Source organism: Equus caballus, chromosome 31 (assembly GCF_041296265.1).
Source record: "Equus caballus isolate H_3958 breed thoroughbred chromosome 31, TB-T2T, whole genome shotgun sequence".
Lineage (NCBI taxonomy): Eukaryota > Metazoa > Chordata > Mammalia > Perissodactyla > Equidae > Equus > Equus caballus.
Window position 1 is genome coordinate 12,539,807 of NC_091714.1, and position 26,962 is coordinate 12,566,768.

A 26,962-nucleotide genomic window follows, 5' to 3' on the forward strand; every position below is an offset into this window, starting at 1 on the left:
AAGTGTTGGCTTACTGCTGTATCACCAGAGCATACGTCCTCGTAGAGAAGTGCCTAATGCTTTCCTGAATAAACATGAGACGAAGTTCTCACCTAATTTGGCTGAAACAGGAACTCGGTTCTTAAGGGGTACCAGGCGATCTTTACATGTTTTCTCCAAGGGTAATTCACACTTTATGTGACGTCTGAAGTTCTCCCTCAGAATAGATCGAATCACCTTGACGATGTTGGTTTTGCTTTCATTGTCACTGGTGGGGAGAGAGAGAGAAAACAGCAGGAGTGTCCCGAGTGTCATCATGCTTTGAGGCCACATCCCTGGTCCTTCTGTGGCATGTTACCGCCCTCAGGACAGACTGAGAGCAAGTCACCAGCGTCTGTGTGTCTTGGCCTCTACAGTTAGAAAAGGAGTGAGAATGGATCGTTCTTGAGGGTCCTTCCAGCACTAAGACTGGAGAGCTATTTGATCAATGTATTCTACTAGAGCCACCGTTGCCATTTTGGGGAGGGTGGGTGTGATCCTGAAGTCATCAAAATTCAGGAAATTACTAAAAATAAACTCCCTTTTTGTTAAGAGAACATAATTCTGTTTCGTTCCCATTGGCTTTAATTTTTGGGAATCCGTAATACCTGCAGCACAACTGGAAGATGGTTTCTGGCCGTCCTTCTATTTCTGACTTCGTATGGATCAGCTCCCATACAGAATTATTTTCTGTGCCTGTGAAAAAGGAAATGGGAACAAGCATCTACAACTTTGCCAAAGACACTGTGGTTAAGAACACTTGTGAAGTTTAAAACTCACGATTTAGTGACTAAAAACTCAAATATTCCCAATCCTGACTCACCATTTTCCTATGTGACTCATGCTGTGTGTGACTTTCACAAATAGTTACAAAAAGTTAAATCTTTGGCAGTTACTTTTTATCTTCCTGCTGAGGTTTTCCATCCATTTTAGTCCCGCCTCTGCCCAGATTCCATCTCTCTGGGAAAAAGGTTAAAGGGGTCCTGTTTTTCAACCCCATTCCTTGGAAGGAACACTAGGTTGTGCTCAGTCAGCTGCATGAGGTAAAGCCCCAAAAAGAGGCCAGCCCCAAATTCAGTCATGTTCTAGGAGACGCATGACAAAAATTAAACAGGGACCCACTGCACACGTCAGCCTGTCTGGCCTTCCCATCCAGAGAGGCCCTGTCACCAGAATGTGGTTACTCTGGAAGGACCTCCGAATGTTTTCCTGGGTCGAAGATTTTTTCTTGTTTTTGTATCACTTATGATACTGCTCAATCTTAAGGAATTTCTCGGTGTGTCTAAATTTGTAAAAATTTAAGTGTGTGTACCTTCCTTTCTGTAAAAATTTTTCGGGTATCAAGGATATTAGGCAGAAAGAAAAATGTTGGAAACTTGACAGTGAAAACAAGCAGACAATGAAGAGAACAGAACAACCATCTACTGGGGCTTACTGTCTCCAAAAGTCTGCAAAGAAACGTCAAAACAACCTCTCGTCCTCATTTGCCTATAAAATAAAGCACCAAAAGTTATCCCCAAAGTCCTTTCCTACTTTTTCATTCCGTAGTTTAAATAAGTCTCTTAAATTGTTTGTTTTTCTGGCATTGTGCTACACAGAACACTTACCTGCTGTATTCCCCAGTCTGACTTGAAGTGCGGATATGGGGATCAACCAGCGAAACTTAAATGGGTCCAGGTCAGCAGAGCTGTGTGCAGGCCGGGAATTCGAGGGCTGTAAGACAAAGGCCACCAAGAAGCGTTAGCGCCAGCTCACCAGGAGGGCGTGCACACAGCGTGGAAGCTTCCAGTTCCCCCGTGTGCAAGGCTCCTGCAGCCGTGTGGGTGTTCAGGGGGCAGAAATGAACCGGGTCAGCTGTGCTCCCAGTTCTCAAGCAGCTCACAGACGGGGTGGGCACAGGGCAGAGTCGTGGTTTGGGGGCAGAGCTCTAAATTTCCAAGCAAGAATGACAACCAACCCTTCCGGGTCCGCACATTACCACTGAGTGGTGAGCTGACGGCGATGGTATTTACAGCTAAGCTTTTTCTTTTTTTGAATCAAGGGAAAAGGTGTTTGAAAACAAACCAAAGTTACACAGACTCTTATGTTTATGGAGCAAACATGGGCCGTGTTTTCAGGGATATAAAAGCTGATTTTCTGTGTAGGCCCCAGCGTGGGTATCTGTCTATATCTTCTTTTAAAGCAGACATCTTTTGTGGGGAGAATAAGGAACCTTGAGTATGTGATTTGGGGAGTTACCTAGGAACACGTGGTGCCCTCAGTGAGCTCTGCTGCTCAGCAGCCTGTCATTCAACACTAACAGGAAGACAGCCACGCAAAGGTGGCTTTCATTAAAATGAATTCTTGTCTTACCAATTTCTTTTTCAGTTTGCAGTTTTCTTTATAAACCAGTATGACGGCTCGCTTAAAAACTAAAGAAAGGAAAAGAGAAAGAAGTCTGTCATTATTTTGTACAAACTCTTCCAAGGTTAAACCAGAGCTGAATGTTGGACTAGAACAAAGCTCTTCAGACTTAGGAGGCTCCAGGATCCCACTCGGCCAGCACCCGAGTGAGTGAACGGTACTTGCTTCTGTTCATATTTGAATTATGCAGAAGTACCTGCTTATTTAAAAGCTATTATCTGAAGTCTATCTTGGCATGCTTTTAAAATTCCTGTTTTGTTTTATTGAAAGCTGAGGACAGGGCGTTCGCCTAAGTGAGAAGACACTGTCTATACTCACTCTCGGGGCTCTCTGAGAATTACGACATTTTAATTAGTTCTCAGTGAGAATTAAGACAGTTGGAGATGCAGCAAACTATTAAGATAGCAGGTTTCAAAATAGCTCCGGGAGGTCTGTTCCTGTAACACTTGGTAAGAATCACCAAGCCAAGCAGCAGAAGGGAGAAGCAGGTAGTGAACATGCAGAGCAGCCGAGTTTTAAATAGTTGAAGGCTGGCTGTGTAAGTGAAAAGCCATGACAGCAAGGATTCTGACTCCTGGAAATCAGGAGTCAGCTGCACTGGTGGTTTTGGTACGTTCTTCATTATTTTCAGCCTCTTTTACGTTTACGTTCTTTGGAATACGAACCAAATACTGTGAGCTCAAGGTCCTTTCTGGCTTTTCCTAGAGACAGAAACGGATTCAACCAGGAAACTGTAGAGTGCATCAGAAGTTCGCCCATTGAAAGTTCTGTCACCTGTGTCGTAAAAACAGGAGATGAAGAAGATGTGGAAACCCCAGGGTAGGCCGTCTCAAGTTAGAGAGTGAATCACGTATCATTGCTAAAACGCAAGGATATTTCAGTTGGATTTTTATGGTCCCTGTGAACATGGGGCCTTCAGTAGTGGAGGTTTTAAAATATGGGCCAAGCATCGAACTGTTTGAAAAATAATATGACGTGAAGGCATTTTGCTTCCATGTACATGTTACTTGGGGGTGAGACGCGCCTCATGACCTCCTCCGTAGCATTAATTCCACCACAATGTCAAGTTCATCCAAAGTGCCTTTGTTAACGTTTCCCCAGGATCTAGTGCACGTACCACCTCAAATCTCTAAACTACACTAGGCCTGCTAATCAGAAAAGTACCAATGTTGAAACGACCGTTATAAAAAGTTAAATTCCAGTTGTCTTCTGTTCTTGCCTTTTTCTACTTAAACTTTATTCCTTCTTGCAGGTAGACTTTACAAGCTCAAGATTCTAAATTTAGTAATCAGCCAGAAAAGAAAAATATAGAAGTTGTCAAATTCCACTTAAACTACTTTCATAAGTAAGGAGATAGCCATCAATATTTGATGTTAAAAAAGAAAAGAGGAAGAGTCCTAGATTTTCTCCATGTGCTGGCTCCCACTTCCTTTACCCTTCCCACCCTCCGCCAGGCCGAGCTCTCCATACAGGTTCCAGCCTCTGCGATTTGTCCTAACCTCGTGCCCCACAGGAAGGAGGGAGAGGCAGGGACATGAGCTCAGTGAAATTCCTTGTTTTCTTTTGTACAATGCTAACAGGGCATGAGGCTGTAGTTTTAAACTAATGTAAGGAATTTTATATTATGTGTGGCTTATTATAAGCATTAAGATCAAAAAGAAAATTTTAGGCATCTTCTCCTCCAGGAAAGCCCCAGTGGGTGGTATAGTCTGGAGGTCACTTAACAGACCCTGTGAACACATGCATTAAGCCTCCAGAATCCAGAAGTCCTGCTGACCTCCTTCTCTGCCCCACTTTGCTCTGCTACGAGCTGGTCAAACACGGTCCCATAGTCCTCGTATAGCTTCTGCATCTCATTGATGTGGCTCGCTACCTTCTCCATTGCCTTCAGTGCCTCTGCAAAATATGAAACCATATTTATCTGATAATGTTTGTTCGTTTGAAGTGTATCCAACAGCAGTCAGGAAAAAGCTCAAGATTCAAGCCAGGTTTTGAGACTAGTTCTTACTAACAGCAGCCTTGTTCAGGTACAGCTCAAACAGCCCGCTGTAATCTAGTCATTACAGTGAAGCACAGTAGGGGTACCTTCCTCCTCAAATTCTCTTTGAATTGAGGCCAAGCACAAGTCAAAAGTATCACTAATAATAGCCGCTGACATTCAGGGAGCACTTTCTCTCCGGCAGGGGCTGTGACGGGTGACCTAAGTGAATCATCTCATTTAATCCCCACAAACTCGAGAACTGTAGGAACTGTGATCATCAGGCCCATTTTACACACGAGAAAACTGAAGTGCAGAGGGGTTAAGTGTTTGGCCAAACTTCCAAAGACAGCAATAAAGAGTGGAGCCGGAATTCAAACCCAACGCTGACCGGCCACAGGATACCTGCTCTTAAATTTTGCTTCTCCTGGACGAGTTACGGGAATTGTGATCTGTAATAATTTTTTTACAAGAACTTACAAAGGTGTCTGTAAATGCCTGATTCCAGAGCAATTGTTGCATTTTTTTGCATAGAGTTTATAACTTTCTACACGGCCATGTAAGGGACAAAATGATTTCGTCAAAGTCGAAGAGCAAAATTTCAGGTCACTTCCAAATTCACTGTTTTTCATCCTTTGTTCTTCTGATTCAGTGTTTTAGTTCGGTCTGGAGGGAGTTTGGGAAGGCAGTTTTTTAACAGACCCCTTTTAAAGATCATCTTAATGCAAAATGCACTGTTCAGCCAGTATCTGAATACTAATCATAATTTGTATCATTTACTTACAGAATTGAACTTTCAAAGAAAATTTTGTTCTTCTTACTTATCATACAAAAGCATGCTTGTCACGGAAAAAGAACTAGTTTAATTTACACTCTTCTCAGTGTTTGTTATTCAGCAACACTGATATTTATTAGTAAGTTTGTTTCTTTCTCCATGTGCTTTATTACACGTAGCTAACGGGACCTCCTAGTTCTGACATGTGGGGAGAACAAACCACTGTTTCTGTAATTCAAATACAGCATCTCTTTAAGGGATACCCTATTTACTATCAAACCGAGGGGCTTTGTGCATTTGAGAAATTGTATCTTGGGCAATAATTTCTGAGGTTACAAAAGACCCATCAGCGTCAGCTTTAAAGCATAGTCTGTCACTGGGAGTTTGGTTTCGGAGTCGGGCTCTGCTCAGACGTCCACAAGGTGGAGCCTCACCCAACATGTTTGATCAGCGGCACTCGGGCACAAACACAAAACTTCACAAAGTCCTGGAAAAACAGGCCTGATTTTCGTTTCTGGCAGGACTGTTTGCTAACCAAGTGACCTGAAGTCATTTATTTCAACCACGGAACTTAAATTACCTTCTTTTAAAAATGAAAATGGAATCATCCCTCCAGAGGGGCTTGGGGCTACTCCAGTGAGAGAATTGTTGCCCATCCAAAGGGATGGCCATATATCTAGCTATTTTCACAGATAAAAATTATATCTAAGATTAACAACTGTGGTACTGAGGAATGTTTCAGAAGATGACTAAGGAGGGAAGAGGGGAACTGTAGGCCCGGGGGGGCAGCAGTGACAGTACAACTCGCGCCCCTTCATTCTCACCTGTCAGGTGGTAGTGCTCCTCGCTCTCGTGGTCCGTGAGGGACACCAGCTCCTTGAGCAGCAGCGGGTACTTGAGCACCCTCTGGACCGGCTTGATGAGGAAGGACTCCAGCGTGGAGGAGTGCTGCTTGGTGGGATTCCGGGCATCCAGAAAAGCCTTGAAGGCTTTATCAGTTTTAGCTACAAACAGATGGATGAGACCCTTAGAAGAGCAGAGCAGGACGAATTAAAGTCTGCGTCACTGAGCTTCTGATGGAGTTAGAGACCATCCATTTGCATAGTCCTCCTAATGCCATCCTTTAATAAAAACCCAAATGCACCAGCAGGTCAAAGACCCAGCTATCAGTGTGGATCCAGCATCACAGCTCTGTGACAAATCCCGCAAGCAAAGGGAGCTTACTAGGCTGCCAGAACAATACTGTCCACACAGCAAAGAGGAACACCGGGTTGAGACGTAGGAATGTCTGACTTCAAAGGCACATTCACACGCAGACCCATGAGAGATTGTTATAGGTGCCTAGAAGTGAGTTTCAAATGGTTCATAAAGCCACAGAACAGTGTTATCCAGATGCTACAAGCCCCCCAAAGATTCATGTAGCAAAAGAACCCAGTAGTTTTTTCCACTATCTCAGCACAAATTGTCACTTGTATTCTATACACTTAAGGGCTATTTGTAAAGCAATATCTTTTTTTCCTGTAAAATAAATTGATAAGCACTGTAGCCTTCACCTCCACAGCTCCAAGCGGTCTGAACCTTCCACCAGAGGTGACATCCAGACCCCTCCGGGCAGTGAAAACGCCCTCTCTGTGCGGTGTCTGAGGGCCACGAAGGGTGCACACAGGAACTGAGTGAGTCTAGTTTGGGGCACGCCAGTGGATGCCCCAGCCACTGCCTTGGACGCCACCTGCCAGCACAGGTTGACCAGCTGTTTGGAATTCAGTCAATCTGAATCAAGATAGTCCTTTATTTGGGGTCTTGTTACACAGGCAAAAACCTACAACTTGTAGGAGATGCAGGACCATTTTGAAAGTGACTACCAGACAAAGGGGATGGTGAGATGATCCTTCATCTGTATGACAAAGAAGGAACTGAGTAAACCATTGGTCTGCTTTTATTTCACTGTGTACTGTCAATAAGAAGGCGTTCCTGGGAGGAAATGATGATGGAATCCGACCTCTGTTTCAAGAACTAGAGAAGACAGATTTGGGCTGGGTCTGGTTAACTCTGAAGGACTCCAAGACTCTATGTTTTAAACTTGAGCTTGTTCTTCTAGGATACTGTGAAATTCTGGATTTAAACCAAATGGCAGAACCGCATCAGCGGAACTGGTTAAACACCATCAGTGTTGGGGTAAACCTCTCTGTACCCTCCACGATAGCAGGTAGACACTGTTCCCAGGTTTTGAGAAAGAAACACTGAAGAGCACACACTGGATCCTTTTCGACAATGCCATTAGGAAGCATTTGAGGACAGACAGAAGAAGGGGCTTGGAATTTAGCTTTACTGCTGCTACCCTCTTGACCCAACCAAAAACGTTCAAACAGAGAAACCTCCCTCCTCAGACATTTGCCCTTGTCATGGAAGAGAGCCCTGATCACTGGCTTCTACAGAGGTGGCAAATCACAATGGGAGTGAATCTCATGGAGGCCATCCTTAACTCTGAAGAAGGCATTCAAGTCCTGGGGGAAGTCTTCTTATGCTGGAGATTACCACAGCTCAAGCTTCAGTGGGTTTGTATCTTATTTCCAAGTACACTTGAGAGAATACAGTGACCTTTCCTGGAGACAGGTCCAATGAACTTCAATAGGATTACATATGTTTTCATAAGACACCTGCCACTGTGAGAGCCGCGCAGAAGAGGACAGACTCCTGAGGACCTGTATCTGTTTCATATTCTCCGTGCAGACTGAATTCCTGCTGCTCACAACCTGGAGTGTAAAAGCCTGTATCTCTGATTTTTCCTCCTCTTATCTCTGCCACCAGAAATGAGGATTCCAAAGAATGGGAGAGAAAAATGTCTTCTGAGACAGACAGACTTGAGAATTCTAATCTCCTCCCTAGAGAGGCGTGTGGTGACTAGAAGAAGCCTTCAGTAGCACAACAGGCTCAGCGAGGTACCCTGCTTTCAGGTATCACAGGAAGCGACTGCACAGCAGGTTGATGATACAGTGATGGCGACTGCAGCAAAAAACCCGCCAATACTCCTAGCCCTGAAGGTCACTGCTGTCATCAAATCCTGCAACACACGTCCCAGGCAGGGCTGACTGCCTGGCCCGTTACTGAAAGCCCACGTGGATCAGTGTTCCGGCCGTCAGCTCACAGGCTGACTCATGGCAAGTCAGTGGCCAAAGCTAAGCATCTCTCAATTCCCCAGAGTAACACTTGCCGTAGGCGCAAGGGAGGGGAGGGGCCACACGGGCGGATCACTCAGGTCCACTTGGACTTCAAAGAAATAAGTCTTCAGTTAAAGCCAATAAAATAACATAAGATCATAAAAATGTGGAGAGACAAAAGGTACTTCAAGTGAAAGGATATGGGTTGTGATAAATGTTAGTTTTTTCCAGGTTTCACCAAAGAGGCTTTAACTTTAGTTAACACACTTCTGGTGAGTTTGGTGGTGGGTTTTTTGCCGTGGTTCCTCAGGCTTAAGAAGAAGGTTAACAAGAAAGAAAGAAAACAGGAACCGTTTCTTTCTACCCCCATCCAGGGGCTCATGGTTACAAGTTTTTAGATCAAGGAATTTGGCAAAAAAGAAGCCAGATGTACTTTAACAGCAAAACAACATGTGGCAAGGCAACATTTCTGCTCTCAGCACACACGTTGACTGTTACCAATAAATTGAAATAAACTGAAAACTTTCCTTTTAATGTCTGTCAACTTCAAGGTCACCAATGGAGCATAATTGATTAAAATGACACTTATCCCTACTTATTAAATACAAATTTACTCTCTGTTAACAATTAAAATACAAGAGCACAGCTATAAAAGGTGTGAGCAACTTACCTCGCTCTAGAACCTTCTGTACTTTAATATGATTAGCGCAGAATCCGCTGTACAGTTTAAAGTGGTCCGCGTAATAAAGGAAAGAGCCTCCAAGGGAAAACAGTAGTTTCTAGAAGGGGAGGGGAAAGTCACATCAGGCATGGTTTAATCAAATTGTCCGCGGGCTCTGGCATGGCGTCTGACTGCGCTGGTGTCTCCATGGCATTTGTCTTTCAGATACTGGAGCACTAATGCCTCCAGGAAGTCACCAAATGACCTAAGCCAGGACTGCCCCATTTGCCCAGCGGATGGAGAACAGCCCGGGCATTCCCCTAACCGACCTTCAGCTTGACGAAAAAGTTTCTGACAGCAGAACCTCTTGTCAGGGTGTGCAATCAAGGACAAGAAAGAAAGTTCTATAAAATTACAGCTGACATAGTGGGATATAAATGATCCAAGAGGCTAATTAATAAAGCCGACTCTGCATTACTTGGGACCAATGATGCTCTCTGGGCACTTCCTTGGTGCCTTTTTGCTACCTTCTGCTTCTCCTTCCCTGGAGGGCATCCTGCCAGTCACAGATGCTCACACTGGAGATGGGGCTTCATAGAAGAGCACGCTCTCCCAGAACAATTTAAAACCTATGCTTTCATCCTAGCATCACATGACCATGGAGACGAGAAAACAGATGCAGTAGGTGCTCTTGCGTCAGAAGCAACTGCCCTACAGATCCTACAGTAGAGCTGAGTAAAGACCACAGATGTTGTCAACAACCAGGCCGACCCCACAGAAGTGCTGCCCAGATCTCTGATTACCAGAGGCGTTTACTCTAGGATAAAAATGTCGCCGCCTTTTACCACCTGCCAGAGGAAAACAGTGCGAGGAAAGCACTAAATTTGTCTTCTCAATAGTTGAGGACAAGGGATTCTTTTGCAAGGGAGAATTCTGCACTGTACCCATGTATGTTTTCTTTAAACCTGAAGTCTAAAATACTTACTCTAAACTGCGAGGGGGTTTCAAGCAGGTTAAAGTCAGATGCTGCTGAAATCCCGTCCTCCAGGGTCTCCAGAAACACCTTCTGAAATTCCAGCATCTCTGGCAGACTTCCAAAGAGTGACTCCATCTACGTGAAGAGCAGGATTTGAGAAGAGGGTATGAGTGATGAAAATCTAGATACCGCTCCAATGCTCAGCTGCACAAATAAAGCACAAGTCGTTCACCGAGAAGGAGAAAAGTAAATCTTAAGATAGTATATTCCTGATGGGATATAACTGAGACGCAGAGAGTTTTACAACTCCGGTCCCTATACACTAATTCTAAAAGTAACTTTTTACGTGGATATAAAAGTTTTAGAATTCAAATTGGGGAAAAATTGAAGTCAGTAGAAAAGAAGTATTGTGATTTAACATTAAAAAGTTACGTATTAAAAAGTAATTTTCGGTCACAACTTCTACTACAAAAATGTCCTTCTGCAAATATAGAGATGGCCAATAGGCACATAAAAAGATGCTCAACAGCACTAATCATCAGGGAAATGCAAATCAAAAATACACTAAGATATCACCTTACACCCATTAGAATGGCTAAAATAACCAAGACAAAAAATAACAAATGTTAGAGAGGATGTGGAGAAAAGGGACCCCTCATACACTGCTGTTGGGAATGCAAACTGGTGCAGCCACTATGGAAAACAATATGGAGATTTCTCAAAAAACTAAAAATAGAAATGCCATAGGACCCAGCTATCCCACTACTGGATGTCTATCCAAAGAACCTGAAATCAACAACTGAAAGAGACTTATGCACCCCTCTGTTCATTGCAGCATAATTCACAATAGCCAAGACACAGAAGCAACCCAAGTGCCCTTCTATGGATGAATGGATAAAGAAGATGTGGTATATATATATACAACAGAATACTACTCAGCCTTAAAAAATGACAAAATCGTCCCATTCACAACAACATGGATGGACCTTGAGGGTATTATGTTAAGCAAAATAAGCCAGACAGAGAAAGACAAACACAGTATGATTTCACTCATATGTGGAAGATAAACACATGGACAAAAAGAACTATTTAGTGGTTACCAGGGGGAAGAGGGTTGGGGATGGGCACAAAGGGTGAAGGGGCGGACTTATAAGATGACTGACAAATAATAATGTACAACTGAAATTTCACAATGTTGTAAACTCTCATAACCTCAATAAAAAAAGAAAGTGTCCTTCTGCATTTGTACACTCCCGCCACCATACTACATGCAGCAGAGGACACATAAATGGCTTTGAAGGAGGCCACGCTTGTGTCTCTCTGAAGATCCTGAAGTCTTGGATGTTCTTTTGGGATCAGTAGATATAATATCCTGGGAAGTTCACTAAAGAGCAAACAGAGACTAACCTATGGATCGATGGACTGAGGGCAGGTAATGACTTACCTCATCTTGGGTCAGAAAGGTCTCATTTTGAAGCGGCTCCAAGTATAAGTCAAAGAGGCAACTCAGGTCCTGAAAGATGAAAGAAGAGTCTTTAACACTTAAGTCTCCAAAATAGCCAAGAGTTTCCAGCAGCCCTGGCCGCGGCTCCAGACTCCCATTAGGAATGATGACGTTTATGTCTCGTTTAAATTCTTGACCCTAAGAGTGGTTGTTATTATTATTATTATTATTGCTCACCTAATTCAAAGAGTTTAATACCACAATACATTCAGCAACTGGAATCCACAATTTTCTTTATAGCTTGATCACCTACTCTGCTTAATGAAATATCTTGTTGGCAGAACCAGGATCTTTCTTTTGACGACTACGGCAGGACCACTCATTGCCCTGCAGAGAAGGCGAGTTCTGGCTAGGCACTTCTGTCAGGTGTGACCACATCTGGCTGATGGGCTTCCTCCTCTGCATCAGGGACCAAGGTGACAGCTCCAATGTGGAGCTGAGAGGGACAGGACAAGATCTGGGGAGCTCTTCAACTTTGGTGTTGACGCCTTAGCAGAAAGTCAAACTCCCATATTCAAATACAAGAAAAAAATTCCAAAGATCAGCAGTCATGATGTTTACAATCTAGGCCATATTTGAGTCTCCAGTAAACTGGGCTCCAGCGGGACAGAATAGTGGGAGTTGCCTGTATTTACAGAACTCTCTAGATAAAGGTTTGTGTTTTTTTAAATTTAATAATTTGAAGCCAAGACCAGGATACAATTTAGCAATGGAAAAGATTCCTTTTTCTTGTTTCATTTATTCTGAAGAATTTTGAGTCCCCAAACACTTTGTAGTTGACTACAAAGTCAAATTCTTTGCCTCCCTCATTTTACAGTGGAGAAATCTAGACCTAGACAGCTCTGCGAAGCCCGAAGCCTCCAGAACCTTAGGCACAGGTCCTGTGATGCAGGGAAACAGCCTGTGATGCCTTTTATTGTTTCACGATAAAAACCTGCCTGGCCTTCCCACCCTCACCATATTCCACAGTGGCTGCTTTGGAGCAGAGAGATGTAAGCAGTCACTGAACCATAGCTCAGGGAACACACAAATGTTGAAAATCCCAAGTCGCATGCAGAGATCCAGGTTAGATGAAAGAATAATGAGTAAAATTCCATGTTAAATGTCAGCAACAAAAAGAAATTAAAACAATAAAAATGGCGTGTGTGTGTGAATCACAGTAGGCACCAGGTGCTGGTGATTTTGTCAGAGACCGTGGCGGGCTGCCGTCCTCACGCCAGCTGAGGCTGCTCAGGAGGACTCACACACCGAGAGAGGTCCGTGCTGAGCCGTGTGTGCCCGAGGGCGGCGACATTTGGGGCCCTCAGAAAACAAAGCGCAGGTTTCTTGCAGAGAGAAGGCAGAGCTGGTCCTTTTTGTCCGCTTCACCCATCACATCCATCTCAGTGCTCTGCCAGCATCACGGTGAAATGACCCCTTGGTCAAAGTGGTTCAACAGTAAAACAGAACAACCATAAAAAGGGGCTTGGATTCTGCTCTTAGGCGCACAGGGCTGTTTGGGAAAGGCCCCCTGTGGCTCACAGGATGACTCAGACATCTAGTCTGAATTCCTGGGATGGGCACTTCATCTCCCCCACATTAGATGCAGGACAAGAGGTAATGGGAAATGACATGAAATGGTCATCTCTACAGCTTTGTCTTGTGGAGAAAGGTGATAGCCGTGTGTGTGTGTGTGTGTGCCCATGTGTTTGTATGCACACAAAAGCACACGCCAAGACTTAATTCTTGGACTTGGCGTGTCACAGCTGGAACAAGGGCACACCCATCTCAGACCCCAGGTGAGGGAGTTGGAAGGGACTAACTGGGGGCTTCTGAGACAAATAACTGACTTCTTTCGGTACTCGAAGAAGATGCTCGGCAACTCCCCGTATGTGATGGTGTGGGGACACCCGTGTGATGACCAGCACATCCACCGTGGGGCTCTGTCCTGCACAGGGACCACCATGAGGCAGGGCCGGGCCTGGTGACCACCTGCACTCTGAGGGCCAGAGCCACAGGCACTGTGAACAAATTGTTCCCTTGTTCCTCATCACCTAAGGTGACCTCCATCCCCTTCTTACTAAACCAGTACAGACTCCCTTCCCACAGAATCCAAGGGACAAATTAGAACATCTGTTTCCACAGTGAAAGCTGCCTTGGTAACAAAAGAAGCCGAGAATCGAATTTTTCCGAATCGTCTCAGCTTTTCCACCCTCCTGCCCTCTCCTGCAGCAACTCATCACTTCAAGGAGCAGGCGTCTCCCTCCTGAGTGGTGGGGTCCCAGGCAGCTGTGATCTGGAGACCCCTCCCAGCATGTGACTGGCCATGGAAGGAAGAGCGAGCGGGCAAGAAGGATCAGCGTCTTCCATTACCTTCACATAGGACTTCTCCGTGTCCACGAGCTCCTGGATGACTTTTCGGAGGCGATCTGCATCAGAGAGGTGGCGGGCCAGCGGCCTCGGAGTGGCCTCCTCACCCTCTCTTGGTCCTTCCATGCTGTCAGTCTGGGTGTCGTTAAAACTCCTACACAGCACAGGGATCTGTTCAGCACTCTGAAAGACGACAAGAGGTGGAAAAGAATGTACAGGACACTCTCCATGATGATCAGCCGCCCACCAAGGACACAAACAGTGTCTCTCTCTGCCCAGCACTCCTTCGGGAATCTCACAGCAGCCTACACCTAGGGCCCACGGTGTCCTCCATCTCAAACCACTCTGGCTCTCCTTTAAGATCCCAGTGGGGAAGCTATGAGCCTACACTCATTCAGTACTTACACAGGATGCTTCTTCCCTGTCATAACAGCTATTTGATGATGATGCTTTAGCACCAAAACTAGAGAACAAGGCACAGGGCTGACCCTCTGCAGTAAAGGTGAGGTTGCTCTAAAATCAAGGGTATGGCTGGCTAAGATCACAAGGAGAGGCAGCCTCACGTGGTCCACTCTGTCCCCTCCACGGCTGGCCTAATACGGCGCAGTCTCCCATACAAAACAGTCCTGGGAGATCCGGAACGTGCGGCACCATAGCAATTTTAGGATGGCTTGGCCATAATGGGCTTGGCGTTCTGCCCCCAAGTCCAACCCTTTAGCTCTGCTGTTTCGCACCAGACAGCAGAGTTATGAGTGAAAAAGTTTGATCTGCTGCATGTGCTAGGACTGGGAGTAGAGATAGAGATGTATAGGAAAGATAAGGTCCTCCCCTCCTCTCCTCATGCCGCAGGGGACAGAGCCCGGGAAGGGCACAGATAGGAGCGGATGACACAGCAAAGCCTGGTGAATGCTAGAGGAGAGGGAGGAACTGGCTCTGTGGGGAAGCTTCATGAAGGAGGGGAGCCTTGAGCTGGTTCTCAGCAGTAAGTACCATGTGCCAGACCCAGGGAGCGTCAGGGGAGAGAGAAGACTTCTTCCAGGGAACAGAATTACACACATTAAGAGACAAGAAGGAGCAGGACCTCTCAGGGAACTCACAACATTGGGCACAAGCTCTCACTGAGATTTAAGCACAGTGGGATAAAGCCTTCTCAAGGGGAACCCATCGTGTGCTCCTGCCTTAGGCTCGTGTGTTAAAGTCTGCTCCTATATCCACAGCGCCTGGAGCATCCTCAGATGACATTCAAAGGATCTTTTTACTTATCTTTCTTTCCCTTCCACCCACATGCAAGCTGCGGCCCACCTCACCACTCACCACCTACCAGTCTGTAAGCCTGTCAAGGGCAGAGCCCTGCCTTTCTTTGTCACTGCCCACAAGTGCCCGGCTCCCTGGCTGGCGCACATGAAGTGTTCACTTCACCTCTGTTGCACTGAAATTGTTATTGAATCACAAAGCAGCTTAGTCCCAATGCAAATGACTAATATCCATCCATCTCTGGTAACTTTCTGCCTCTCAACTAAAACTCCCCTCTCTTCAGTTTAAACGCCCTCACTCTGTCTGGGGTAAGAAGCTCAACTTGTCAGAAGCATCTCCTAATTCTCAGTTTGTTTTCTTTGCTTGGCTATTTGAGAACACTAACAACTTACACAAGCGTGTCGGTCAAACTCAGTGCCTTGATGCATACATTTTATAAAAGCTGTCACCTGACAAATTTAGGTGCCTCAAAGTAGAAACAGGACCCTGTTGCCCTCCCTACCTCCCCCCCCAACACAGTCTTCATATGATGGAAATACACAATCAACATTGACCTTCAGGCAGTGACCTTCTGGCTAGTTTTTCAATCCAATTCCATGGGAACCAATTAAGAGCTTGCTCGGTCTCCAAAGAAACAGAAACCAGCTCCTGCACAAGGAGATAAGACTTGCCAAGGTGAGAAACACCAAGGACAGCACAAGGCAGACTGGAGACCAATACAAGCTTATGCGGAACAAATGAAAAATGGAATATACATTAAACACATGGGAGCGTGGCTGTGGGAGGGGTGGTCTGGAAGGCTTCACTGAAGAAGGGAGTTGTAACGTGGTCCTGGAAGGAGTGTGTTCCAAGGGGGAACCAGAGAAGGAGCTGAACGTGAGGAGAAAAACGAGCCCAGTAACTTAAAGAGCTCAACTTGGCAGGAGGCAGTTATGAAATTTATGAAATTGAGCGCTGCCCCCTCCATCTCCACCCCCCGCCCGGAGATGTCTGCAATGAGAATTCCCAGGCTGCGGGGCTCTTTAAATATTATTGCTTCTCTTTTATTTTGATGTTAATCTTGTTGCAAAAGTATGATCAACCATGTAACAGATACGACGCCTCCAACTAGACACATAGACACATATAATATAATTTACTTCTAGAAAAGCTCAAGGCAAGTGTAAGTACTAATGATTCTCCTTGGAGAGACCCTTTATTCACTTGTTTTTTTTAACTGTGAACATAAGCATATTTCTGGTAACGCCTGTCAGAAGATGTTCATTCTGGGTAAACTTTCAAAGACTAAGAAAGCGGATGTGGATCTTAAGGCACCAATCAGAAGGCAACTTGACCCATCAAAATGTCTCATATCATGTTTAAAACAACCAAATCTTATGATTCATTACTGAAGAAATGCCGAAGTCTTCAGTCATGCCCTAACAGCTTCATGACATATAGCAAAAGCCAGAATGGGCCGTGCAGCCACAGGGTGGCTCTCCCTCTCTTCCAGGATGTGAGCATCATAAAGGAGCACTAGGGAGTAGAGCCAAACTCCTCCCAATTCTTCCCATCCTCCTCCTCCTTTCCAGTGGACTTCAACCCTCGCCACACATTAGCTTTGTTGGGGGAGCTTTAAAAAATACCCATGTTTGAACCAACTGAATCAGAATCCCTGGCGCCCCAGGTATGGGTATTTTTTAAAAGCTTCCCAAGTGATGCTAACGTATGGTCCACGTGAGAAACTACTGGTCTACCTATCAGTAGAGTGAGCATCCTGCTTGGGTTTCCCAGGAGCGGCGCTGCCTCCAGCCAGATCACACTGTCCCCAGGGTCTGCACTGAAGGCCATATAAAAGGTGTGGACTGAGCCCACAAGACAGGAGGAAGTAGACGGAATTAAACCATGACCCCAGTATTCCAGGTCTGGCGCTCTCCTCATGGAGCTAAGCAGCCCGAGCTAGTAATACTCAAGACTCCAACACTCACTCACTTGAAATCCCTATCCTGGTATTTGCGCCACAAGCTCAGACAACAGAATTTTGCAATCCTGAAAAATAACAGTTTCCAGGGCTGTAGAATCTAAATTGGGTTCACATCTAGCGCATAAAATAAGAACTGACAAAATGCGCCATAAGTTAAATGGCAGCTGGTGAGATTACAGCTTTGCCTTGCTGGGATGTCGAAATCACACCTAACAATGCAGTGTTAATTTCAAAAATAAAGTATCCTGCCATTTTCGAAAATCAGAATTCATTTGAAGAACACTCCTGGTAGGACTAACTTGGAAAAGTGAATGTTGGCTGAGATTTTCAGAGCAAATGTACTTCTTAAGCTACCACAATGACACACTCAAGTGCTGCGGAGCCACCTTCCTCACACGTAACAGTTACGTGTTGTCCTGGGAAGGTCGTGAGGGTTGCTTGGGATCAAGAGTGGGAAGAGCCCCTGGAGGCAGAAGAGTAATTGTAAATGTGTCTTTAGATTGAATCTGAAAGAGTTGCTTGGTTGGTTATGTTTTAGTTTCTCCATTCTTAGTCATGGTTATAGACACTGAACTGTGAAAGGAAGAATTCTGGGTGTATCTGATAAGCTGTTTCTAAGAATAGTGATTATTTTGGTTGGGCTATTTTCACACGTCTATGTGGTGACGGAAGTGAAAAGTGCAGACAAGATTCTGAGGACCCGAGTTCCAGGCCCCAGTCCTCCATGCGATCCTGGGCAAGACTCTTTTCTGAGTCTTCAATTTCCTTACTGATAAAGAGAAGTAGGAGTGCCTCGCCCATCAAGTAACCCCTCAAATTGCCATTTGGATCAAGGGGAAAAGGGAACTTGCATCTCTTGAGCACCTGCTGTATGCAGACGCAGCTGGGAGGGGTTCTCACAGAATTTGTGGGCATTCACTCCTTCCTATATGACCCGCTGGGACCACAGATGAGGGTGGGGAGGCATCGGCAGGGCCTTGATGGCACAGGACCCACCTGCTCTCTAGCTCTCAGTGCAGAGTGCAGACCACACCCAGGCATCTGGCAGAGCACAGGCAAAACTGGCTTGCTCCTCCAGCCACCTCTGCCCACCACGAGGTCAAGGCTCGCCTGGCCCCAGGAGAATCCAGATGCACCCCAGCTGTGCTAGGAATACAACTTCTGGAGCCCATCTCTGCTTAGAGAGGCGAATGCGGCTCCCACACATCCAGAGACAACTATGACTTCTCCGTGGCTGATCCCGCTCCTTCTCGAGGAACCCTGCTTTAAAAGCACGACAGATGTTCACAAGTCAGGGCTGGGCACGTGTGAGGATTCAGCAGCCTGAGAGTGTGCGCTTGTGCAGAATCAGAAACACTGGCACTTGAAACATGTGCCTCAGATTGGTGTTTTCCAGGGTGTAGGAATCAATGCTATGGACCTGGGTTCATCATGGGTCCTGCCTTTTAAAAGAGAGCACAACGTAAATATTTTCTTTATGAACTCACTTAGAAAATCTAATGGAGACAGTATTCCCTAAAACTACCCTGTATGGAAAAGCAGTGGTATTGACCAAAACAATTTTTTTTCAGGATTTTAAGGTTAATTCTAAGGCTGATCCCTGCTTGAAAATGACTTGACCTTACTTATAGTTCAGGAACGTCTCACTCAGGATCTCTGAATTAAGTGACCCTTAAGTGTTGTCACCAAAAAAAAAGATAACTGTGTGAGGTGATGGGTGTGTTAATTCACTTGATTGTGGTCCTCATTTCACAGTGTATATGTACATCAAATCATCAAGTTGTAACACCTGAGATATATACTTTTTTTTTTTTTTTGGTGAGGAGGATTGTCCCTGAGCAAACATCTGTGCCCATCTTCCTCTATTTTCTATGTGGCACGCCAGCACAGCATGGCTTGATGAGCAGTGTGTAGGCCCACGCCTGGGATCCAAACTCGCCAATCCCAGGCCACGGAAGTGGAGCCTGCAAACTTAACCACTTTGCCACCAGGGCAGCCCCCTATACAACTTTTAGTTGTCAACTATGCCTCAAAAAAATTGGGGGGGGGGGGAAGACAGACATCTAAACAGAGTTACTTTTCTTTTTGTTGTTTTAAATGTTTGCACAAGGACACCTGCTTCCCTATATTAGGGCTGAGATGTGTCTGTTTTCCAGGGACCCTGTTTCTTGGGGGTGGCAGTAACACTGCTCAGGACGCTCAAGCACCTGCCCCAGATTCTCCCTGGAGGAACGCACGGTCAGAGCCGCTTTCTCCATCCAGCTCCGAATCCTGCACATGAGCCCTCATCTTGATGCACTCCAGTACTTTACGTCAGGAGAGTACTTTACGTCATGCCAGACTCCTCCTGGCTTGGATTAGTCTAATCCGCTCCCATGAGTGTAACACCTTTGATGTTTACTTTGCTCATGTTTGGAGACATCACTACCTGAGGCTTTTCAATTTCCCCGTGGGTTTTGGAACCTAAAAAAAAAATCATTGTGTAAGTGCATCACAATATCCGGAACTAATTCGGGACAATGACAAAGATTCGTAGCTACCCTGTAGCCCCGCTCTCATCAGCAGCCGAGCTCCACCCCCCGTCCTGGCACAGCAGGCGACCACGTGCTCAATTGAGGGCTTCAGGTGCCGCACACTTCTTTTGTGAGAGGCATCTGTTTATACTGCTTGGGCTCCAAAACACTTCTAGCCTAAGAAAAAAGGATTAAAAGTGCTGCACGATCCAGGGGAATATTTCAGAGGGAAATACTTAAGGGGAGATGACAGCATGGCATGTGCTCTACTTCTAAATCCCTGTTTTGGAGGAAAAGGATTAACTTCGGGCGGGAAATCGGTAAGGGACTCAGCGAAGACACAGACCTAAAAGGAAAGATGCCCTCACACTATTTGGTTAACTGGTCACATCACAATATGTGATCAATTTGGCAGATCCCCAACTGCCACCCATGACCTCCTCTCCCTCCACCATACAGACCAGCGCCATACTGAGCCATCGATGTGGACCAAATCCAACTCTGGCTAATGTCCACAGTTTCATCACACCAGGATGCTAAGAAGAACTAAGCTTCTGCTACTTCTGCTGTCCCTCAAAAGAATGTTGGAAAAAATTAAAAGCAAGCTGTCGGCCCTGGGCAAATGGTCAGTGGTTCTCAAGGGTAGTCTGGCCCCGGGATGGTGTGGTTTCCATGGCGTGTGCTCACACTGTGCACTACAAACCTCTCAGTTCATTGTCCCGAAGCCATGAGGAGTCTGCGTTACTCATTAATCTGAGGGCAACTACAGTGTCAGCTGTCATAAGCCCAGCAAATTAGTTATGTCAGAAAAGCTCCCCTTAGTAAAAAAAAAAAACACATCTAAAAATTGCACAAAGGACTTTTTTTCCAACTCACTCTGCACTTTGTTGAAGTCTCTAACTATAGGAAGATCTAACATTATCCCCAAATGTTACGAACAGAGGGAATCCAGAAGGAGCACAGAGAGTTAAGTGACTTCCCCAGGAAGGCTGATGGGCAGAGGCAGACGATGGGTGTGCTTCCAGGCGAGGTGGATCCCCCCATGAACGAGGGTGTGCCCATGTCCTGCAAGTTCAGCCTCAGCGATCCTGTGCCGCCCATCTCCGCCAGGTCAGAATTCCAGAGTGAAACTCTGTTCCAGGCTCAGAGATGCTGCCAGGGCCTGCAGGCTGAGAGGAGAGGGCAACCCCAGGCCTAGCCTATCTGGGGGGTCTCCACAGAGGGGAGGAGGAGGGGGAGGAAGAAGGTCATGTTCAGCACCTTGGCAGGATGGGGTGGGAGTTAAAAAGCACATTCAAGAGGATTATTTTTATATTTGGGGGACAATCATTTGTTTTATAGTGATCCACTCAACCCCTGGATTGAAAACTCTAGAGAAATGGCATGAGGGTTTTATATTTACCAAAATGGTACACAAAGGATGAGGAAACGCTCATAATCTTTATTATCCATAACCAGACAGTTCTATTTCCAAAGGCAGAAGGGGACATAAACTGTAAAATTAAACATAAGCTGATGTCAGACAAGAGTCCTTATTTTATATTGAAAGGTAGAGATTAACCTAAATAAATTATGGTATGAAAATATAATGAAATATATGCAGCAGTTACCAATGATGGGAGAGATGGGCGTCTGTTGACCAAAAAAGGAGATGATTTATTGGGAAGGGAAGAAAGGAGGTTTGCATTTTTTAAAGTAATTTTGTATGTATATCTACTACATACAAACATACGTGCATAGATTTTTAAAAAATGGAACGATATATATATCTTAAATGCAGTAGTTAACGGTGCATTTTAATAGTTTGGCTTATCTGAATTTTGTCATTTTTTATAGTGGTTTAATTTGTTTTTTAATTTTTAATGGAATGCTTTCCCGTCACTTTAAAAAATGATTTGAGGCAGAAAAGGCCTGCTAAGCATTATTTTTATGAGGACACAGTGATGAACAAGACTGACACGATCTCCCCACTCATAGTGCCCAGAGTTTGGCTGGGCAGATAAGCTTAGAGCAAGTAATTCAAGTGTGACGGATGCCCAAAGAAATGTGGGGTCCTGTGGAAACAGAAGAGAGAGACCTCCTCTGGACTGAGCAAGGTGAGCGCCAGCTGACGCTGAAGCTAAATCAAGTCAGCTAAACTAAACAACATTTGGGGCTGGAGGAGGCAGGCACAGTGCCAGGCACTGAGGGCCAGGACAACCGTGGTCCATGTCATGCAGGGAGACATGGCAGGAGAGAGAGGCAGGGCCTTCTCTTGGGGAGAGTGGAGACCCACCTGGAGTTGAGTGCAGCGGTCTGGACGTGGCACTGAGGCAATCCTTGCCACCTACTAGGTACACACCTTACAGAAGACGGCAAGGTAAGTAACCGTGGATGGCATTAAAGAGGGTAGCATGTGCACCCTCAGTGGTGCAGCCCGTCGCCTGAGCTTCGCCCCTTCTCATTACCCAGTGTAAGCGTGAAACTCACACCCAGGACCTCAGCACGTGCTTTGGACTAAGCTTTCTTAAACAGTTACTTTTCCCAAGACAGGAGACTTAAGCACACAAGCCCTGGAGTTACAGCCCTGGCCACTCATGGCAATACCAGCTGTGTGGCCTTGACTGCCTCCTCCCTGACTCAGTTTACTCACCTGTAAAGCTGGGATCATATTTTATAGGGTCGTTGAGAGGATTCAATGAAGCAAAACATGTAAAAATACTTAGCACGGTGCAAGGGATCAAAACATGTCAGGGCTCAATAACAGATATATATGCACAGAGAGCTTAATTTTCCAAGTTCTGTTATTTTTAGAGGTCTAAAAGCATAAATTTCCTCTGAGTTCCCTGAAGGAGGGGCCAGAAAAATCAAATTTCATTTATTCATCCATTTTTTATTGAGTACTTCTACGCCAGGCTCTGTTCTAGGTGCTGAGATGAAGCATTGAACACAAAAGATGTTGGCCTTCATGCAAGAGTGCAATGAGGAGTCGGAGGAAGAGCAGAGAGAGGTGACAAGGACATGATGACAAAGAGTGGAACACACAGTGTCTAGACAGAGGTTATAAGGATGCTCTGGGAGGGAGCCAAAACAGGGAGTGGGTGTATGGAGGGCTGGCTGGGATGGGCTGCAGCTTTAAGAGATGGATGGAGAAGGTGAGGTTTGTACAAAGACCCAAAGGAAACTGTGGCCACTGGGATGGAAGGCAGTCTTCGAGACGGCAGAGGGCATTTGTGTGTGTGTACCAAGTAGTGAATACTCAGTACTCAGGTGGCACATCCCTGGGGAAGGCAGGTCAGAGCTGTGGCCCAGAGGTAGGGAAACACGACGTGCACGATGACGTGGCTCCCAGACAGAGTCACCTCCTCGGGGAGGGAGCGCTGATCCAGAGCCAGTGCAAAACAGGCCTGCTGCCTGCCTTCTGCTCAGTTGCCTTATTTAACTGGAGTTTGGTCAGAATTCTGGAAGGAATAAGATATGCTCTCTCTGCCAAGGAGGTTTCAAGGGCTGGGGCAGCATTTCTACCCAGCCAGGCACTTATTTCATGTAAAATATTGGGTGTTTCAATATTACTCTTATGTAATTTACAAACCACGGCTCAGCCTATCTACTATATCCTACGCCAGGTACTGTGTTTTCTCTTCCCCATTTTTCACCCAGAAAGAAAGATGTGGCTCACTTCTAATTATAGTTAAACCTACTCATCAAGGAAGATGAGTGTGGGCCAGAATTTCTCCTTGACTTCTGAATGCAAAAATACGCAACCCATGGTATAAAAGAGACGTTAATGGCCCCCTCTGAACCAAACAGGTGAGTTAAGGGCGGATCATGAGAGCAGGGGTCAGCAAACTATGGCCTTCAGGCCAAACCCAGCCTGCCATCTCTTGTTGTAAATAAAGTTTTATTAGAACTCAGCCATGCTCTTTCGTCTGCCTGTTGTCTGCGGCTGTGTCCACACTGCAGTGCAGGGTTGAGTGGTTGCCAGAGCCTAGACTATTTACCGTCTGGCCCTTTACGGGAAAAGCTTGCCAACTTCTGACAGAGAGAGATGAACCCAGATCAAAAAAGATTCTTCTTTTGAAATTAAGTCTGAATTAAAACTCGAAATAATCTATAAAACTTTATCCTGAAATTTTTCAGTGAGTAAAGTATAAATTTTAAAAATGACTTTCATATGTTATTTTTCTAGAGACTACCAATGACATCTTAATGCACACAAGATATAAACCCTTTTATGTAGTATGCTTTCAACTGTGTCAAAAACACAGCAAAACAAACACACCTGGGTGTTCACCTGGCTCAGAAAAATGACTCAAATTCTCTTTAACAGTTTTTACTTTATTTTGTAGCGCTGTTCGATGGATGGGATAATTCAGTTTGTTTTCCTGTGACTTGGGGCATTAAGACCTATATTTAAATTCTATCTGTGACTACCTGGTATCATTTAACATTCACTCTAATAAGTGTTTCAAAAGAAGTCTCTAAACCAGTATCTTTCAACTCATTTTTTGGGGAAAACATATATTTAACTATGATTTCTTGTATCTGTCAATACTCCCCTCACCCACCTTCCCATCCAGAGGTACTTATCTCAGGTCCCAGCTCCCTCTTTTTTCTCTTCCTTCAGTTTCCCCTCATAGCCTACTTTTGTTCTGATAATCACATAAATTAGTTTAAACCTATATTTACAATAACTCTCCCTTTAGTGGTTAATGTTTTTATTTAACACTATCATTCTGATTGGTTTCCATGTTTACTGCCGGTTTTCTCAAACACAACATTTCTATTCAACAGTTATGTCTCTGACTTCATTCTTGGCCACTGACAATATATTCTTGAGTGGTTTTTGCAGCAAAGGTCTTTAAGTGTTACATATTCTGGGAATTTACTCAGGTGAGGTTTTTTCTATCTTTGTCACTTTATTTGAAGAGAAAATACATCAATAATAACACCAATTGTGATCAAATTCTTGACAGACTAGAGCTTTGACAAATCGTTGTTAGCCAGAACTTTGTGGGTAGGTGAAGTGTCTACTGTATCTAGGAGACTGGACGTCCAGGTGAGTCCCCGGGGAGGACTCCCTCACACTCAGGTGTAAGAGCTCAGGCCGTGTCCAGCCTTGCTCAGCACAGCTCTGCCCAACTACCTCCAGCCAGACTGTCCCCCAGCTGAGTCCTCTCTCCTCTTCTCTGGTTCCCTAAGAAGTATATTTTGTTTCTTTTTGTAATCCATGTGGGTTCCTGGTTGCCTCACCTAGAAAAACACAAAGTAGGCCCACACCTGGCTTCCCAGCTGCAGACCGAGCACTCAGCCCTGAAAGCAGGTCTAAGATGCTCAGAAAACCGTCATTCAGTTATACCCATTCCAGTCCCTTGATGAAATACGTTGGGCATCGCAGATCAGCTTTCAGGATTGTCGTAGAGTTACATTGTCTGCTGGCTCTATCTAGATGGCTTAGTTTCCCTTCTTTTGGAATATGAGCCTGGGGTTTCTATACTTAATCTGTGGGGGCGAGGGGGTCACAGAGGGCTTCACAGATTCCTCTTATCCATGGGGGTGCGGGGTCACGGGGGACTTCATGGCAACACAGACCAACACAGTCAACTTGCTATCTGCCCTTCATTTCTCGTAATTAATGTAACCCTACCACTGTCCAAGTAGTCTTTTTATTAGATGTCATCATCATTGACATATCGTTGCCATATAATAAGTTTATCTTCGGAAATATTTTTGTAGGAATCCACAAGATAGACACTATTAGGATACCTACCCACTGGGGTTATTTCTTAGTTCTACTTTGTTGTTGTTTTTTTCCCTGCAATGCTTCTCCCAGCACCACAGAGAGAGAGCAGGAAAAACAGCAAACGCAGCAGAAGCAAGCAAGAGTATGAAAGTTCATGTGCAAAGACACTTTACCCCTGTGGGGATGGGAGTTTGTATAATTTGGGGTCTATATAAATGTAATTCTGCAAGGAGGGAGCTCCAATGGGAAGCCCAACATTACAAAGGTACATTCAGATTAGAAAAGTCGGTGGTTATAAATTGCTGGAGAGATGTTCTCTGAGAATCACTGACAAAAACTGCAGATTTACTATACACGACCCCTCTATTCCAGGCAGATAGTCCCCATGGTGTGACTGAAGATCCAGAGAGAAGCCATGGACTAGCCCTGGGACAGGAGGAGCATTTCTGTTCAGGTACAAGTGGCATTCTCCAATATCGCTGTACTTGTGTGTACCCCAAATATAGTTTTAAATGGTTCTTTTTTAAAAAGACCAATATCTGCATTTTGTACTATACTATTTTAATTTTAAGGTTATTATACATTGGCAGATTTTAAAACATGAATTTTACCTATTAAACAAGTTAGAGGTGAAAATATTTACATATGAGTATGACCTGTATATAGTACCAAAACTACACATTATCAAACTAATTACTATTCAGATGCAAATATCAGATATTAATAGGTCGTATTCCGGGACTTATGAACTTTTCTCCCAGAGATTTCTAATTATTTGACAATAACAACTACCGAAATTTCATTATAGCTCTGTGAAATAGATTCCTTAAAGGGTAAAAAATAACAACGACAAACATTTATGGAGCTTAACCAAGTTTGTAAATCAAGCTAAAAAACCACCAAGTTGTGTCCAGATTTCTAACATCATACGTGCAATTTAACAAATAGAGTTGCTCTGCTTTTAAATCTATTGCAAGAGTCAACACACATAAATTCCACGTCTCTGGTATTTAAACGTAGAGTGGTTGGTTTTTTCCCTTTCTTCTGCGATCAGTGCCACATTCTCCTTCCTAGGCAGTATAGTGTAGTGGAAAGAACTGGCTTAGAATCTGACAGAGGTGGATCTGAACGCTGGCCCTACCCCTAACTGGGTTGTTAGTTAACTTCTCCCGTATCAGTTTTCTTGCGCTAAAAGGGGCTAGTAATATCTATTCAATAGGGTTGTTGTGGAGAAAACGGGTTTAAATGAGATGATACATATAAAATTCACAGTGCAAGCTAAGGGCTAAATATCAGAATCCTTGCTCAGCGCCCTGTGCAGTTTACAAAGCCATTTCACAGACACGGCTCTTCTTTAATTACACCTCCATGAAACTGACCTGGAAACGTAATCCCAATCTTCTTAAGGAATAAGGACATGAGGATTCTCAGGGGGTGAGGTGGTTTCCCTAAAGAGCACAGCCATGGGTGAGAGGCTCCAGCACTTGGGTCTGGTTGTCTGTCCACGTCCGGCCTGTGCCAGCAATAGTGAATTGAGACAAACACCTACTTTCTTTTCCAATTTACTACAGTAGGGGATGAAATCCTTCTAGTGAATTCTCTTATCTTTCTTATCCATCCCACCCTCCAAACGTAAATTGCAAATGTGCTGTTTGGTATAGCCTTGGCCATGGGGACGATCCAGCCCA

General features: G+C 44.9%; 1 protein-coding gene across 11 annotated transcripts in view; it reads right to left on the reverse strand.

Annotated features, from left to right (window-relative positions):
* TIAM2 (TIAM Rac1 associated GEF 2) overlaps positions 1-26,962 on the reverse strand; it is a 234,265-nt gene that overhangs the window by 2,361 nt on the left and 204,942 nt on the right. For 10 of the 11 annotated variants that reach the window (XM_070256444.1, XM_070256443.1, XM_070256446.1 and 7 more), the window contains 11 exons: positions 13,826-14,005; positions 11,414-11,482; positions 9,979-10,104; positions 9,003-9,111; positions 5,999-6,178; positions 4,199-4,317; positions 3,087-3,195; positions 2,371-2,429; positions 1,626-1,731; positions 627-714; positions 93-247 (listed from right to left, as the gene is read on the reverse strand). In XM_070256444.1, the coding sequence (XP_070112545.1) occupies positions 93-247; positions 627-714; positions 1,626-1,731; positions 2,371-2,429; positions 3,087-3,195; positions 4,199-4,317; positions 5,999-6,178; positions 9,003-9,111; positions 9,979-10,104; positions 11,414-11,482; positions 13,826-14,005 (1,300 nt within the window). Of the gene's footprint in view, positions 1-92; positions 248-626; positions 715-1,625; positions 1,732-2,370; positions 2,430-3,086; positions 3,196-4,198; positions 4,318-5,998; positions 6,179-9,002; positions 9,112-9,978; positions 10,105-11,413; positions 11,483-13,825; positions 14,006-18,035; positions 18,303-26,962 lie in introns of those variants that run through there. The other variant, XM_070256447.1, reaches the window with a different exon arrangement.